General features: G+C 41.6%; 1 protein-coding gene across 1 annotated transcript; it reads left to right on the top strand.

The window, feature by feature from the left end:
• The first annotated feature begins 259 nt into the window (after positions 1-259).
• LOC149211227 (glucan endo-1,3-beta-glucosidase-like) lies at positions 260-2,118 on the top strand. The gene is made up of 2 exons (XM_089394587.1): positions 260-780; positions 909-2,118. The coding sequence occupies exons 1-2, from the start codon at positions 300-302 to the stop codon at positions 1,865-1,867; spliced, it is 1,440 nt and encodes a 479-aa protein (XP_089250713.1). The 5' UTR covers positions 260-299; the 3' UTR covers positions 1,868-2,118.
• Positions 2,119-14,939: the final 12,821 nt, after the last annotated feature.

Genomic DNA, 14,939 nt, shown 5'->3' with positions numbered 1-14,939 from the left:
TATAAATCAGTTGTCACGATCAAATAATGAATGTATCATATAAAGAGTCAAAGGACAGGAGGGCCTATTAAGGGTAGATATGAGGGCAGATCCTATTTCCACCTCCATAGCAAAGTTAATGCTATGGAGGTACCCCATCTGACAGCGGCAGACTGCGTGGTTGACGTCATGGCGACCTTTCATCCTCCACCATGCATCATGGCATCCATCCGGCGCATCCATCCCTCTCCGGCTGCCGTGCTCCTGCCCCTCGACGGCGACCCTGCCCGCAGCCCCTTTGGCCTCCCTCTGGTGTATTGATGAGCACACTTACCAACCTGACGATATTAATGTTATTTATATCACTGGTCTATTTGAATTCGAATTCAAATTTGAATTTAACCGCGAAAAAATACCAGTGCCTTGTCTCAGATGCCTTTTATATACCCTATTACATCGGCCTGGATGCCCTGCGTTATCTTTACGGGAACGAACGGGACCGGGCCTCGGGTCATGGGGCAGAGCTGATTTCTTGGCTGGAGAATAATGGAAGCTGGAGCTGGAGCAAAAGGGGCGGAATGGATCATTTTATAGCGACCGGGCGAACCGCTTGGGACCTGAGCAGCCTACCATGGCGAGCGGAGTTAAATGGGGAACGAGTCTCTTGGAGCTCTCGGCCATGGGCAATGTCACGACGTTGTTGGGAGAGCCAAACCTGGATCGACAAAGAGCAGGCCAGGCCGCTTCTGTTATTTGGAAGCAAATATACAGCCGGCCGAGAAATGGCATCCAGCAACAAAGGTATCAAACATATGATTTCTTTTAATTTTCATAGCTATTATCCTTACGTGTGAGCGTAATAATCATGAATGGTTTTTGAAACTCAAGGCCTGTGATAATCTGACTGAATTGCAAGAATATTATTGCAGTTGGAGTCTGTTATGGAATGGTTGCAAACAATTTGCCACTTCCAGATCAGGTGGCAAATCTGATAAGGTCTCACAACATCGGCAAAGTTAGGCTTTTCCAAGCACATCAGGAAGCGCAGGGAGCGTTACAAAACAGCGGAGGAATCGAGGTGATTGTCGGAGTTGGGAACGATGAGCTCCAGAAGATCGCATACGATCAGGCTGCAGCAAACGGGTGGGTTAACGACAACATTCGCCAATTCTATCCGGCCACCAACATCAAATACATCGCAGTCGGCAACGAAGTTTTTTCAAGTGAAAATCGGCAGCATCTTCCCTATCTCGTTCCTGCCATGAGAAACATTCAAACCGCAGTCAAGAATGCCAATCTGCAGAGCTCCATAAAGGTCTCCACTACCCACGCCTCGTCTGTTCTGGGAAAATCGTATCCTCCTTCTCAGGGAGAATTCGCTGATGAATTGAAGAGTAGCATGAGCGATGTACTTAACTTTCTGGGAGAGAATGGGGCTCCTTTCATGGCTAATGTGTATCCCTACATTAGTTACAATTACAACAAGGCCCAAATCTCGTTAGACTATGCTTTGTTTAGATCCGCGGATCCGGTGGTGAACGATGGAGGTCGTCTATATAGAAGCTTGTTCGATGCGCTGGTGGATTCTCTGATTTCGGCTATGGAGAAATCGGGACATCCCGATATTCACATCGTCATAACTGAGAGCGGGTGGCCTTCGGCGGGCAATGAAGCGGCTACTGTTGAGAATGCGCAGACTTACAACAACAATCTGATCAAACATGTGCTTTCAAATGCAGGAACGCCAAAGAGGCCTGGACAACACATTGATACATACATTTTCGCTCTTTTCAACGAGAATTTGAAAGGCGGGGACGAGCCAGAACGACATTTTGGACTTTTCTATCCTGATCAAAACCTTGTTTACCCTGTTAACTTCTCCCCCTAAATTGATCCGATTTGTGTTTTGCATTAGAATTTCCAATATTACCCATTTTCTCACAATAAAGCGAAGGCTTGAAATCTTGGATTTCTTTCGCCAACCTCCCCCCTTAAATTGATCTGTGTTTTCCATTCGAATTTCCAATATTATCCATTCTCTCGCATTATAACGAAGGCCTGGAATCTTTGATTTCTTTCGCCTTCTACCAATGTAACGCCATGCATAGATTGGAATTGGAACCTGTGTTTTAGTGTCAATTTCGCTTCTGCCAATGTAACGCCATGCATAGATTGGAACGTGTTCTGGTGTCAATTTCGCACTACGTTAACATCCTTGTGGTTCTCCATTCGAATTTCCAATATAACGAAGGCCTGGAATCTTTAATTTATTTAGCCTTCTACCATTGTAACGCAACGCATTGATTGTAACCTGTTTTCAAGTTTCAATTTTGCACTACGTTAACACATCCTTGTGGACTCTTCTTCAATATAAGAATAAGAACATTTTTTAGGGGCGAGGGAAGTGCATCTCCTGAAGAAGTAACATTTACTTATATAGGCGGAAGCGAGCAGATACAGCAGCTTCGAGCGAATCTATCACATCAATCACAATATACTGATATACATTCTCATCATTCGCGCAGGCGCCACAAACTGGAAATCGATCGCTGGTGGGATGCCTGAAAGCCTACTGACCCAACCATTGACCGGTGCACTCGTGTGCATAAGAATAAGAACATTTCTATAATCCTGTAATCTGTATTCTAAAAATACTAACACTCAAACGAACAAAATCAATAATTCATTTTAATATCCATTCCGCATTTTACACTTTTCAAGAATTTGAATGTGGCCCCAAAATAACTCTTGACTTAAAACTAACACACCTGAACCAGAGAAATAAATTATTTAAACATCCATTTGACATTTTGCGCCTATTGAAGATTTTGTTGAACTATAATATGAAATGATACGACGCAATTTGAAATGATCTTGTTTAAACATCCATTTGACATTTTGCACCTATTAAAGATTTTGTTGAACTATAATATGAAATGATACGACGCAATTTGAAATGATCTTGTTTATAGTTTAATTAGCTGGAGGTACCACATTTTTTTTTTAATTTCAGTTTTAACGCGAGATTGACTTCTTATCATAAAATTAAAAGAATATATAAATATTATAATAAAATTTTTGATATATTTAATTTTTATTATATATAGTTTTAAATTATATTAATTATAAATATATATTTATTTTAACTTGTTAAATATTAAGAGAAATTAAATATTTCTGGATGTAAATTTTTTTAATACTTAAATATTTTATATGGTGAGTATGTTAGTTTTGAGTCATATATAAATAAAATGTTTTAACTATAAGAATTTTTTTGGCTCTACACTAACATATTGAATTATTTTTGGGTCCTTCTTTCTCTCTCTATGTGCGTATGTGTGTATAATCATTTCAAACCTCGCTTGTTTAATTCCTGGGTTTTATGCACTCTAGGTGTGTCCCACATGATTCCCGGAATCATTATGTTCTCTTGGAAATGGGTTTAACAAACTCACATCCCCACACCAAGAACTAGCACTACCTTTCATAGTCTTAGCAATTGTCCGTAGGAATTTTCTCTACAAACTATAATTGGTTGTAGGTCCACCCTTTCATTTACCTCTTACAACCTCCTTTTCCACTCTCAATCTATTCTATTATCCATTTTATCATCAGTGCTCTCTGATCTACAATGTCCCCCATAAGAATTATTTCCAATATGCTCAACATAATTTCCACGCTCCCCTCAGGTGCAATGTCGCTGACCTCCTCATTTTGGCACCATTTCCTCTTATGCATGGTTGAACTCATACATTCTAGTTGCAGGCTAAAGCACTTGCCAAGGACATCTCTTATGACCCCAAAGTCCCCCATCTGCACTCTTTCCTGCATGAATGATTTATGCTATAACCCCCTCTCACACTTGATGTCACTAACTTTCTCCATATTATAATGTTTCATCTGGCCCAAGGTTTGATTAATTATGTTGATGTTAGGTTTTTCCATTTGCTGAGGGCATGTTTTTCCATATTATAGTAGAAGATTATCCAAACAAAGCTACTTAGGAAGAATTCAGGGCCATTTTGTATCTAGATGAGTCAAACTTCTCCCACTGCTTTGGGAGGAAAAGGGGTACCTCATGACCCATGGAGATGGATGAAGTAGAGGAGCCTAACTCCAAGAGAGCCAGGATCAGAAAGGTGGCAAGTGATGCTGATGATGAGGATGATAATAAGACAATGTCTCAAGCTCTAATACTATACAACAACTAGCTAGAAACCTCATCAAAACAAGCCTCCACTATGGAACACTTGTCTTCAACCATGTCAGGATTTGAAGCCACAAAGTTAGGCGAGGTGTTCAAGCTTGGACACATGTGAGTAGTGGAGCAATTCAAACAATTGGCCAAACAACAAAGGAAAGAAAGGAAGAGGGATATAAGAATTGTAGAAAACCAACCACTCCCTAGCAGGTGATGCTGATGATGAGGATGATAATAAGACAATGTCTCAAGCTCTAATACTATACAACAACTAGCTAGAAACCTCATCAAAGCAAGCCTTCACTATGGAACACTTGTCTTTAACCATGTCACGATCTTGAGCCACAAGGTCAGGTGAAGTGTTCAAGCTTGGACACGTGTGAGTAGTGGAGCAGTTCCAACAATTGGCCAAACAACAAAGGAAAGAAAGGAAGAGGGATATAAGAATTGTAGAAAACCAACCACTCCCTTCCATGCAAGTCAAAATTTCATTAGACTCTAGAAAGGGGATCTTCAAGTTGGTTGTATTGTAGTCCAAGGTGGAGACATCTAGATCCAAGCCAAACTGTCAAGTGCATAATTCATCCTTGCTCGCAGACAACATTCCATATACTGATATTATGGAAATGAACATGTAAGTGACCCATATGATGCATATACAAATGCATCAATCAAATGCCACAACCAAGAAACTGAAAAAATGGTACAATAAGGCTAGTGCTTAGTTGAAGTGTGATAAGATGGTTTTCAGGAGCTAAAAGATGAAATCAAAATCCTATAAGATAAAATCATACACCTAGCCATGTTCCCTAGGGATTTTAAACAATATAAGTTTGTGTTGGAGGATAAAGACAAGGAGATAACCTCAATGAAAAATAAGCTCAAGATTCTAGATGCACATCTTGTGCAAATAGATGAGTTGGTAGCAGTAGAAAAAAAGAGTCAGGATCTTAAGACTAAGCTTCATACACCATTGTGCTAAAGAATAAGGAATACAAGGACACGATTGTGTTATTGGAGGCACAGTTCCAAGGAATGAAAGAGAAAATTGATGAGACTCTTCAATGTCAATAGAACCTTGTTGTTTTAATTGAATAGGTTGAATCATTGCTGATATTGGAAGATGTCAAGAAGTTGTAATATCTACTCCCAAATCGAGAGCAAGAGTTGAAGACAAAGAAAGAAGAGCTCAAGAAAACCAAGATGGAGATGTACTGGACATACGATCACAATGAGAAAATTGAGGTTGAATTAGAAAACTTAAGGAGAAAGCACCCTAGTAAGTCCTGTTTTAAAGCTGAAAAGAGAATGATATGGGATAAGATCATGAAGGTAGTGGATAAGCATTTAGATCACTTGGAGTTAATTCAAGAGAATATAGAAGTTGTCATAATGGTCCACAAGGAAATGAATTCAATTAAGAAAGTTAGAGGTGACTTACCTACCAAGGCCAGATTGATCATAAATTTCATTAACCATATGCCCAAGGAAGAAGTGGTCAAGGCAAATATTGACAAATCAAAGTGGGTTGTGAGAGCCAACTAGATGAAGAGAAAGAAAAATTTGGTAACATTGGTAGAAAAAAAAGCAGAGATACTATCATATGAAGTATAAGGATTTAAAGAAAGATGTGAAGTATTGTACAAGAGGAAATTCCCACCATTATTTGATGGGAATGGGGATTTATATTCCAAGGAATTTCTCATGAAAAAATTCAATGACATTAAGGAAAACCAAAAAGGCTTCGGAGAGGAGGATCGTCCACTATAGGGAAAGGATATTGCAAATTTATATGAAGACTATTTTGAATTTGTATCCTTGTTAAAGAGAATCTTCAAAGAGTAAGGGAAGGTTGACTATGAAATGGTCACAACTTTGGAAGGGACAATTTTGGATGTGTAGCTGTGTGACGTCCCCTTGGGCAAAGAGTGGAGAGGTATGATGGATTTGTACAAAGTTTCCATTTAAGGGGGCTATGCATCAGTGTTACATGTGTCATCAGTAGAGGCGGGTTCAAGTTCCAGGCTTCCGCACAAACAACAAGCACGACCTCAACCATCGACACCTACATCAACACAATGAAGGACAACACCATCTGCTACCTAGCTCAGGTAGCATACAACCTAGCCAGTTACTAGGCATGGGAGAGAAGAGGACTAATCATACATTCAAGAGAGAGAAGGATAATCCATTACAACCAAATCAAGTGGGACCCACCCTACAAATGACAATTTTTTCTGGAAACTTCTAGAGGAAGTTAGTTACAAGACAACTATCATTTTGTAAAAAATCCTAGTGGTTTTTCAATGCCACTAGTGGTTTAGGTCTAGTACGTTGAGTTTTGAGAGCTTATATAATCCTCATTTTGATGTAATTAGATAGAAATTGGCTGGTGTAGGGGAAACTCTATCAATTTTTTATAAAATTTATTGGGACTTTTGAAGTTGTCTAAGGAGGAATTCTAAAGTGTGCTTTGGGTGTCAATTCTTATGCTTCATGTAATTCTAAGAACCCATCTTTGTATTTTGATTTTTGCACCATAATGATACAATTGCAAGGATTTTTCATGTCAAATTATGTTGTAAACATAGCTTAGTATGAAATTGAAATGGGATTTTTAATTAAAGGAAATCCTCAATCAATATGTTTGTCTCCTTTAATTTTGTATAATTTATCAATATTGTTGAAGAGTATCTTGGTTATTTTGATGATTTTTTACACGGGTTTTAAATGAATTTGCAAAATTCAAAATAATATGTTGTCTTGCAGTTGAATTCTTAATTGCTCAGTTTCTCATCTAATTTTAATAGGCTAAAATGAATTCTTGATTGTTCATTTGAGTTTGCCAAGATCTATTTTCCATTTTCCTCCTTTTTGTTTCTTCATGTCAAACCCAAAGAAAATGGATACTCTAACTAAAAACTAGTGGAAATCCTACCCAACAAAACTATTTTAAATTGTTGACACTTTCTGTTACCTAGATTCTTAAGAGAAATTCAAAATTTAGAAACAAAAATTGAAAAATTAATTTAGATAGAAATTTCTCATGGTCATTTGCACTTTCTTGTGAAGATTCATGGTGAATTTTAGAATGTATGAGATGTTAGTATTTTAAAATGTGCAACAAATATCAACTAAATTAACATTATTTTTCAATATATTATGACAGAAACAAAAGTATACTAACAAAGTTCAAGAATTTGATTTAGATGGTTGAAATAGTTCTTGTATTTTTTTATTTTTGTGACAAACTTTTATGAGGAAAAATAGAGTACATGAAACATAATTATGAAATGAACATAGAGAATATTAAAAAAAATTAAGGAAGAATTCACACAATCATTTAACAGGAAAATAATCATAGTAAACAAGCATTAACATCTAATTTAGTTTGCTACAATTTCTTCATCATTTTTATTTTCATTTTGAAGCTTGACTGCAATAGCGAACACACATGAACATTCAAACCTAATCAATTTAGAGATATACTCAAAAATACTAAACAAACATAATGACTTCATAAACAAAAATTCTAAAGAAAACCAAAATCAATAACAACCAATCAGATCAAACTTAGATGTTCACAGGCTCTGCACTATAACATGACATATTGTGACTTTGGGGCTGCAACATAGTCCAAAAATAATGAAGGCACATAAATAATGTCATGGAGTGTCACATTATCCACATCAATAGATCCATTCCCATAAACCTCAATAACAATATTAGCCCCCATCAAGATAGTTGGCATAGTACAATTCATCAAATATGAAAAATCACATTCAAATGAAGACATGTTGATGAGGGCGAGATTCTGGGGTGAATCAAAATCCCATTTCCCTAATAAAATCGTTCTTCAGGCTTTCAAAAAGTTCCCATTGTTCTTCACCTACACACAAACTTTCTTCTCAAGGTTCTTTGTTGCTGTTATCGGAACTACTTGTTCGGCTCATTCTCGGTCCACACACGCTTCCACTGTGGATTCTTGCTCTGCTGTGGATTCTTGCTCCACCCTGACCAGCCAAACCTCGGCCACACCATTGGCGCATCAACCTCTGGACCTTCGTCATCCTCTTCTCCCATCGTGACTGCAACCTCTTCAACATCACTCTCCCAATCATCATCCCCTTTCTGGTATTTTCCCTTACCTTATTACATAACAAAATGATGTCCACTGCTTGCTTCAACATAGTCAGCAACGCTGGTCATTTTCCATAATCCCATCCATGCCTCCCATCGAGCTTGCTGGTATTCGTTGCTAGAGAAAATGCTCATCCTGAAGAATAACTCTAGTCACTCATGCTCTCATTTGTGTGGTCTTATGGAGATTGAAACCAAGTAACGTCCCCTCTATTGTTGCAAAAATATTCCAGTTCCGATTCGAAGTCCTTCGTCACCAACAGCGGGCCATCTATAGCTTCGAGGGCGAGGAGTGCCTTTGAGGTTGAAGGCCTCGACACAACTCTCAGGTGGGTGCATTGCAAGGCCAACAATAAAACTTTATTTATGGTTTTCTTGTATTCTTTGGCTTTCACTAAACCAAGTATGTCCTGGCATCCATCTCCTCTTCCATAAATGTGTCTGATCTTCTTAGGATCTCCAATCGTCGTATTTCGAATGAACCTTCTCTGGATAATTCACTGCTTACTTCCTCTGGACATGGGCAAAACATGGGCATGTTGAATGAGTCCAGAGTTTCCTCTTTGATCACCCAACCAGAAAAATCGATTCTTTGACTTGTTCGTCCCCCTGTCCACGCTATATAAGAAATGAATGTTTCGAGGGCACGAGTCAGGGAAAGCCTTGGCCCCTACCCGTCCTCATCTTCTGGCGCAACTCCGCTCCCTTCCACGCGCACCTCGGCATATGCGAAACTGGGCATATACGGAAGATGTGCGCATATACGGAAACTGGGCATATACGGAAGATGTGAGCATATATGGAAACTGGGCATATACGGAAGATGTGTGCATATACGGAAACTGGGCATATACGGAAGATGTGCGCATATACGGAAACTGGGCATATACGGAAGATGTGCGCATATACGGAAGATGTGTGCATATACGGAAACTGAGCGTATACGGAAGATGTGTGCATATACGGAAACTGGGCGTATACGGAAACTGGGCATATACGGAAGATGTGCGCATATACGGAAACTGGGCATATACGGAAGATGTGTGCATATACGGAAACTGCGCATATACGGAAGATGTGAGCATATACAGAAACTGGGCATATACGGAAGATGTGCGCATATACGGAAACTGGGCATATACGGAAGATGTGCGCATATACGGAAACTGGGCATATACGGAAGATGTGCGCATATACGGAAACTGGGCATATACGGAAGATGTGCGCATATACGGAAGATGTGCGCATATACGGAAACTGGGCATATACGGAAGATGTGCGCATATACGGAAACTGGGCATATACGGAAGGTGTGTGCATATACGGAAACTGGGCATATACGGAAGGTGTGTGCATATACGGAAACTGGGCATATAAGGAAACTGGGCATATACGGAAGATGTGCGCATATACGGAAACTGGGCATATACGGAAGATGTGTGCATATACGGAAACTGGGCATATACGGAAGATGTGCGCATATACGGAAACTGGGCATATACGGAAGATGTGCGCATATACGGAAACTGGGCATATACGGAAGATGTGCGCATATACGGAAACTGGACATATACGGAAGATGTGTGCATATACGGAAACTGGGCATATACGGAAACTGGGCAAATACGGAAGATGTGCATATACGGAAGATGTGTGCATATACGGAAACTGGGCATATACGGAAGATGTGTGCATATACAGAAACTGGGCATATACGGAAGATGTGTGCATATACGGAAACTGGGCATATACGGAAGATGTGCGCATATACGGAAACTGGGCATATACAGAAACTGGGCATATACGGAAGATGTGCGCATATACGGAAACTGGGCATATACGGAAGATGTGTGCATATACGGAAACTGGGTATATACGGAAGATGTGTGCATATACGGAAACTGGGCATATACGGAAGATGTGTGCATATACGGAAACTGGGCATATACGGAGATGTGCGCATATACGGAAACTGGGCATATACGGAAGATGTGCGCATATACGGAAACCGGGCATATACGGAAGATGTGCGCATATACGGAAACTGGGCATATACGGAAGATGTGCGTATATACGGAAACTGGGCATATACGGAAACTGGGCATATACGGAAACTGGGCATATACGGAAGATGTGCGCATATACGGAAACTGGGCATATACGGAAGATGTGTGCATATACGGAAACTGGGCATATACGGAAGATGTGGGCATATACGGAAACTGGGCATATACGGAAGATGTGTGCATATACGGAAACTGGGCATATACGGAAGGTGTGTGCATATACGGAAACTGGGCATATACGGAAGATGTCCGCATATATGGAAACTGGGCATATACGGAAACTGGGCATATACGGAAGATCTGGGCATATACGGAAACTGGGCATATACGGAAACTAGGCATATACGGGAGATGTGTGCATATACGGAAACTGGGCATATACGGAAGATGTGTGCATATACGGAAACTGGGCATATACGGAAACCGGGCATATACGGAAGATGTGCGCATATACGGAAACTGGGCATATACGGAAGATGTGCGTATATACGGAAACTGGGCATATACGGAAACTGGGCATATACGGAAGATGTGCGCATATACGGAAACTGGGCATATACGGAAGATGTGTGCATATACGGAAACTGGGCATATACGGAAGATGTGGGCATATACGGAAACTGGGCATATACGGAAGATGTGTGCATATACGGAAACTGGGCATATACGGAAGGTGTGTGCATATACGGAAACTGGGCATATACGGAAACTGGGCATATACTGAAACTGGGCATATACGGAAGATGTGCGCATATACGGAAACTGGGCATATACGGAAGATGTGTGCATATACGGAAACTGGGCATCTACGGAAGATGTCCGCATATATGGAAACTGGGCATATACGGAAACTGGGCATATACGGAAGATCTGGGCATATACGGAAACTGGGCATATACGGAAACTAGGCATATACGGAAGATGTGTGCATATACGGAAACTGGGCATATACGGAAGATGTGTGCATATACGGAAACTGGGCATATACGGAAGATGTGAGCATATACGGAAACTGGGCATATACGGAAAATGTGCACATATACGGAAACTGAGCATATACGGAAACTGGGTATATACGGAAGATGTGGGCATATACGGAAGATGTGCGCATATACGGAAACTGGGCATATACGGAAGATGTGTGCATATACGGAAACTGAGCATATACGGAAGGTGTGTGCATATACGGAAACTGGGCATATACGGAAGATGTGCGCATATACGGAAACTGGGCATATACGGAAGATGTGTGCATTTACGGAAACTGGGCATATACGGAAGATGTGCGCATATACGGAAACTGGGCATATACGGAAGATGTGTGCATATACGGAAACTGGGCATATACGGAAACTGGGCATATACGGAAGATGTGTGCATATACGGAAACTGGGCATATAAGGAAGATGTGCGCATATACGGAAACTGGGCATATACGGAAGATGTGTGCATATACGGAAACTGGGCATATACGGAAGATGTGCGCATATACGGAAACTGGGCATATACGGAAGATGTGCGCATATACGGAAACTGGGCATATACGGAAGATGTGTGCATATACGGAAACTGGGCATATACGGAGGATGTGCGCATATACGGAAACTGGACATATACGGAAGATGTGCGCATATACGGAAGATGTGTGCATATACGGAAGATGTGTGCATATACGGAAACTGGGCATATACGGAAGATGTGCGCATATACGGAAACTGGGCATATACGGAAACTGGGCGTATACGGAAGATGTGCGCATATACGGAAACTGGGCATATACGGAAGATGTGCGCATATATGGAAACTAGACATATACGGAAGATGTGTGCATATACGGAAACTGGGCATATACGGAAACTGGGCATATACGGAAGATGTGCATATACGGAAGATGTGTGCATATACGGAAACTGGGCATATACGGAAGATGTGTGCATATACGGAAACTGGGCATATACGGAAGATGTGCGCATATACGGAAACTGGGCATATACGGAAGATGTGCGCATATACGGAAACTGGGCATATACGGGTGACGGTGCCTCTATGTAAGGGTGACGGTGCGTGTCGTCACTCTGATTTCATCATATCTTTACTGCAGCTCCTGGGCCTTCATTTACAACCTTTGCAAGGTGGGATCCTCCTACAAATTTGTAACCACTTCAAGCGCCTGCTCGAAGAGCATTGTGCACTCCTTCACTATGCTATGTACAATGGCTACTGAATCTCTGACAGCGGCCTCGCGCTGCTCTTTTACCTCTAGCATAGTTGAGGGCTGGTCCCTAAATGCAAGTTCTGTGATATTAAGGTTTAGTTCCAACTGAACATTGGCCAGCTCTGATCTCACTTTGCGCACTCTGATAGCGAGCTTCTGAATTGGTTTGTCCACTAGCGCATCTTCAGGAATATCCATCTCGGTGACAGACCTGCATTCCTCTGCCACTACCTTGCTAGTGTGCTTATTCTTCGTGATCATAGGCTTAAAGAGCTCGATGGCAGAAGTCTTCTTGGTAAACATTTTGGCATTGTTCACCTTTTGCTCACTGATGACGTTTAATGCTTGCTATTCCCAAGCTCGAAGTTCTTTCCTCCTAGTCAGAGGACAGTGGTACACAGAGATATGAAGTTTGATGAGCAGAAAGCCATGCGAGTATCCCTTGAAAGGGAGCTCAAGTTGCATGCAAAGGAGGAACTTTTAGTTCCTAAGGAGGAGGAGCCTCAGACTGATGCGAAGCAGCCACATGCAAAGGATCCAGGAGTGGAGACATCCACTCATGCAGAGTCTTCGAGAGATGGGGGGAAACGCTCAAGGGAAGCTGACAGATTGATGCTGGATGTGAGAGAGAATGTGGGACAACCATCTTCTCAGCGCAGACAGAGGAGGTCACCTGAGCAGTACACTGGTTACATGGCCCTAGTTGGGGAGTGTGTAGATACCGAACCATTATCCTTCGAGGAAGCAGTGTCGCAACCAGTCTGGGTTGATGCTATGGTGGAGGAGTACGACTCCATCTTTCGGAATAGTATTTGGGATGTTGTCCCAAGACTAGAGGACAAGTCAGTGGTGAGTTCCCAATGGCTTTACAAGGTAAAGCAAGTAGCTGATAGGAGTTGATCAAGTCTTTCAAGGAGGACCTTCTTCCGTATATGCCCAGTTTCCGTATATGCGCACATCTTCTGTATATGCCCAGTTTCCGTATATGCGCACATCTTCCGTATATGCCCAGTTTCCGTATATGCGCACATCTTCCGTATATGCCCAGTTTCCGTATATGCGCACATCTTCCGTATATGCCCAGTTTCCGTATATGCTCACATCTTCCGTATATGCCCAGTTTCCGTATATGCACACATCTTCCGTATATGCCCAGTTTCCGTATATGCGCACATCTTCCGTATATGCCCAGTTTTCGTATACGCCCAGTTTCCGTATATGCACACATCTTCCGTATACGCTCAGTTTCCGTATATGCACACATCTTCCGTATATGCGCACATCTTCCGTATATGCCCAGTTTCCGTATATGCGCACATCTTCCGTATATGCGCACATCTTCCGTATATGTCCAGAGGAAGTAAGCAGTGAATTATCCAGAGAAGGTTCATTCGAAATACGACGATTGGAGATCCTAAGAAGATCAGACACATTTATGGAAGAGGAGATGGATGCCAAGACATACTTGGTTTAGTGAAAGCCAAAGAATACAAGAAAACCATAAATAAAGTTTTATTGTTGGCCTTGCAATGCACCCACCTGAGAGTTGTGTCGAGGCCTTCAACCTCAAAGGCACTCCTCGCCCTCGAAGCTATAGATGGCCCGCTGTTGGTGACGAAGGACTTCGAATCGGAACTGGAATATTTTTGCAACAATAGAGGGGACGTTACTTGGTTTCAATCTCCATAAGACCACACAAATGAGAGCATGAGTGACTAGAGTTATTCTTCAGGATGAGCATTTTCTCTAGCAACGAATACCAGCAAGCTCGATGGGAGGCATGGATGGGATTATGGAAAATGACCAGCGTTGCTGACTATGTTGAAGCAAGCAGTGGACATCATTTTGTTATGTAATAAGGTAAGGGAAAATACCAGAAAGGGCTTCTTTTTGTTGCCCGACGTCTAATTGGTCCTTCAGTGCCCTTGCCTACAGTAGTTTGGCGAGTCGTTGAGTAAGGACAACCGTCTGCATGGTCTGGCGGATACTGTCGTACTCCTGTTGCAACTCACTCACCTTTGTCTCTAGGCGTTGTAGTTTTGGATCTTCCTGCAGTTATGTAAGCATAGTTAGTGCTTGATCCAACATACCGGTGCAATCCTGTGTCGCCTGGCCAATTTGATCCAACCCCGTCTAGATAGCATAGGCATGTTGCTCTCTGACTTTTGGGGGCGTGGAGGGCTGTGCCTTCAATCGCAGCTCGGCGATCTGTAGGTTCAGCTCCAACTAAACCTTCGTCATTTCCTCCCTGGCCTTGTGGACTCTGGTCACCAATCTATGGTCCTGCTCTGCTGCTAGTAGCTCTGTAGGCACGACCAACTTTGGGACGCTCCTACAC

The sequence above is a fragment of the Pinus tabuliformis genome, chromosome 1_2 (genome assembly GCF_031772625.1).
Source record: "Pinus tabuliformis cultivar Carrire ecotype Pingquan chromosome 1_2, CPIR1, whole genome shotgun sequence".
NCBI lineage: Eukaryota > Viridiplantae > Streptophyta > Pinopsida > Pinales > Pinaceae > Pinus > Pinus tabuliformis.
The sequence above is the reverse complement of the archived record's forward strand: the minus strand, read 5'-3'. Positions and strand labels throughout refer to the sequence as shown.

What these genes read in the sequence shown, in the direction of transcription:
- LOC149211227 (XM_089394587.1), top strand. Translation starts at nt 300, where the DNA reads ATGAGCACACTTACCAACCTGACGATATTAATGTTATTTATATCACTG. An exon ending in AATGGCATCCAGCAACAAAG is followed by an intron (nt 781 to 908) that starts GTATCAAACATA and finishes ATATTATTGCAG; the next exon opens with TTGGAGTCTGTTATGGAATG.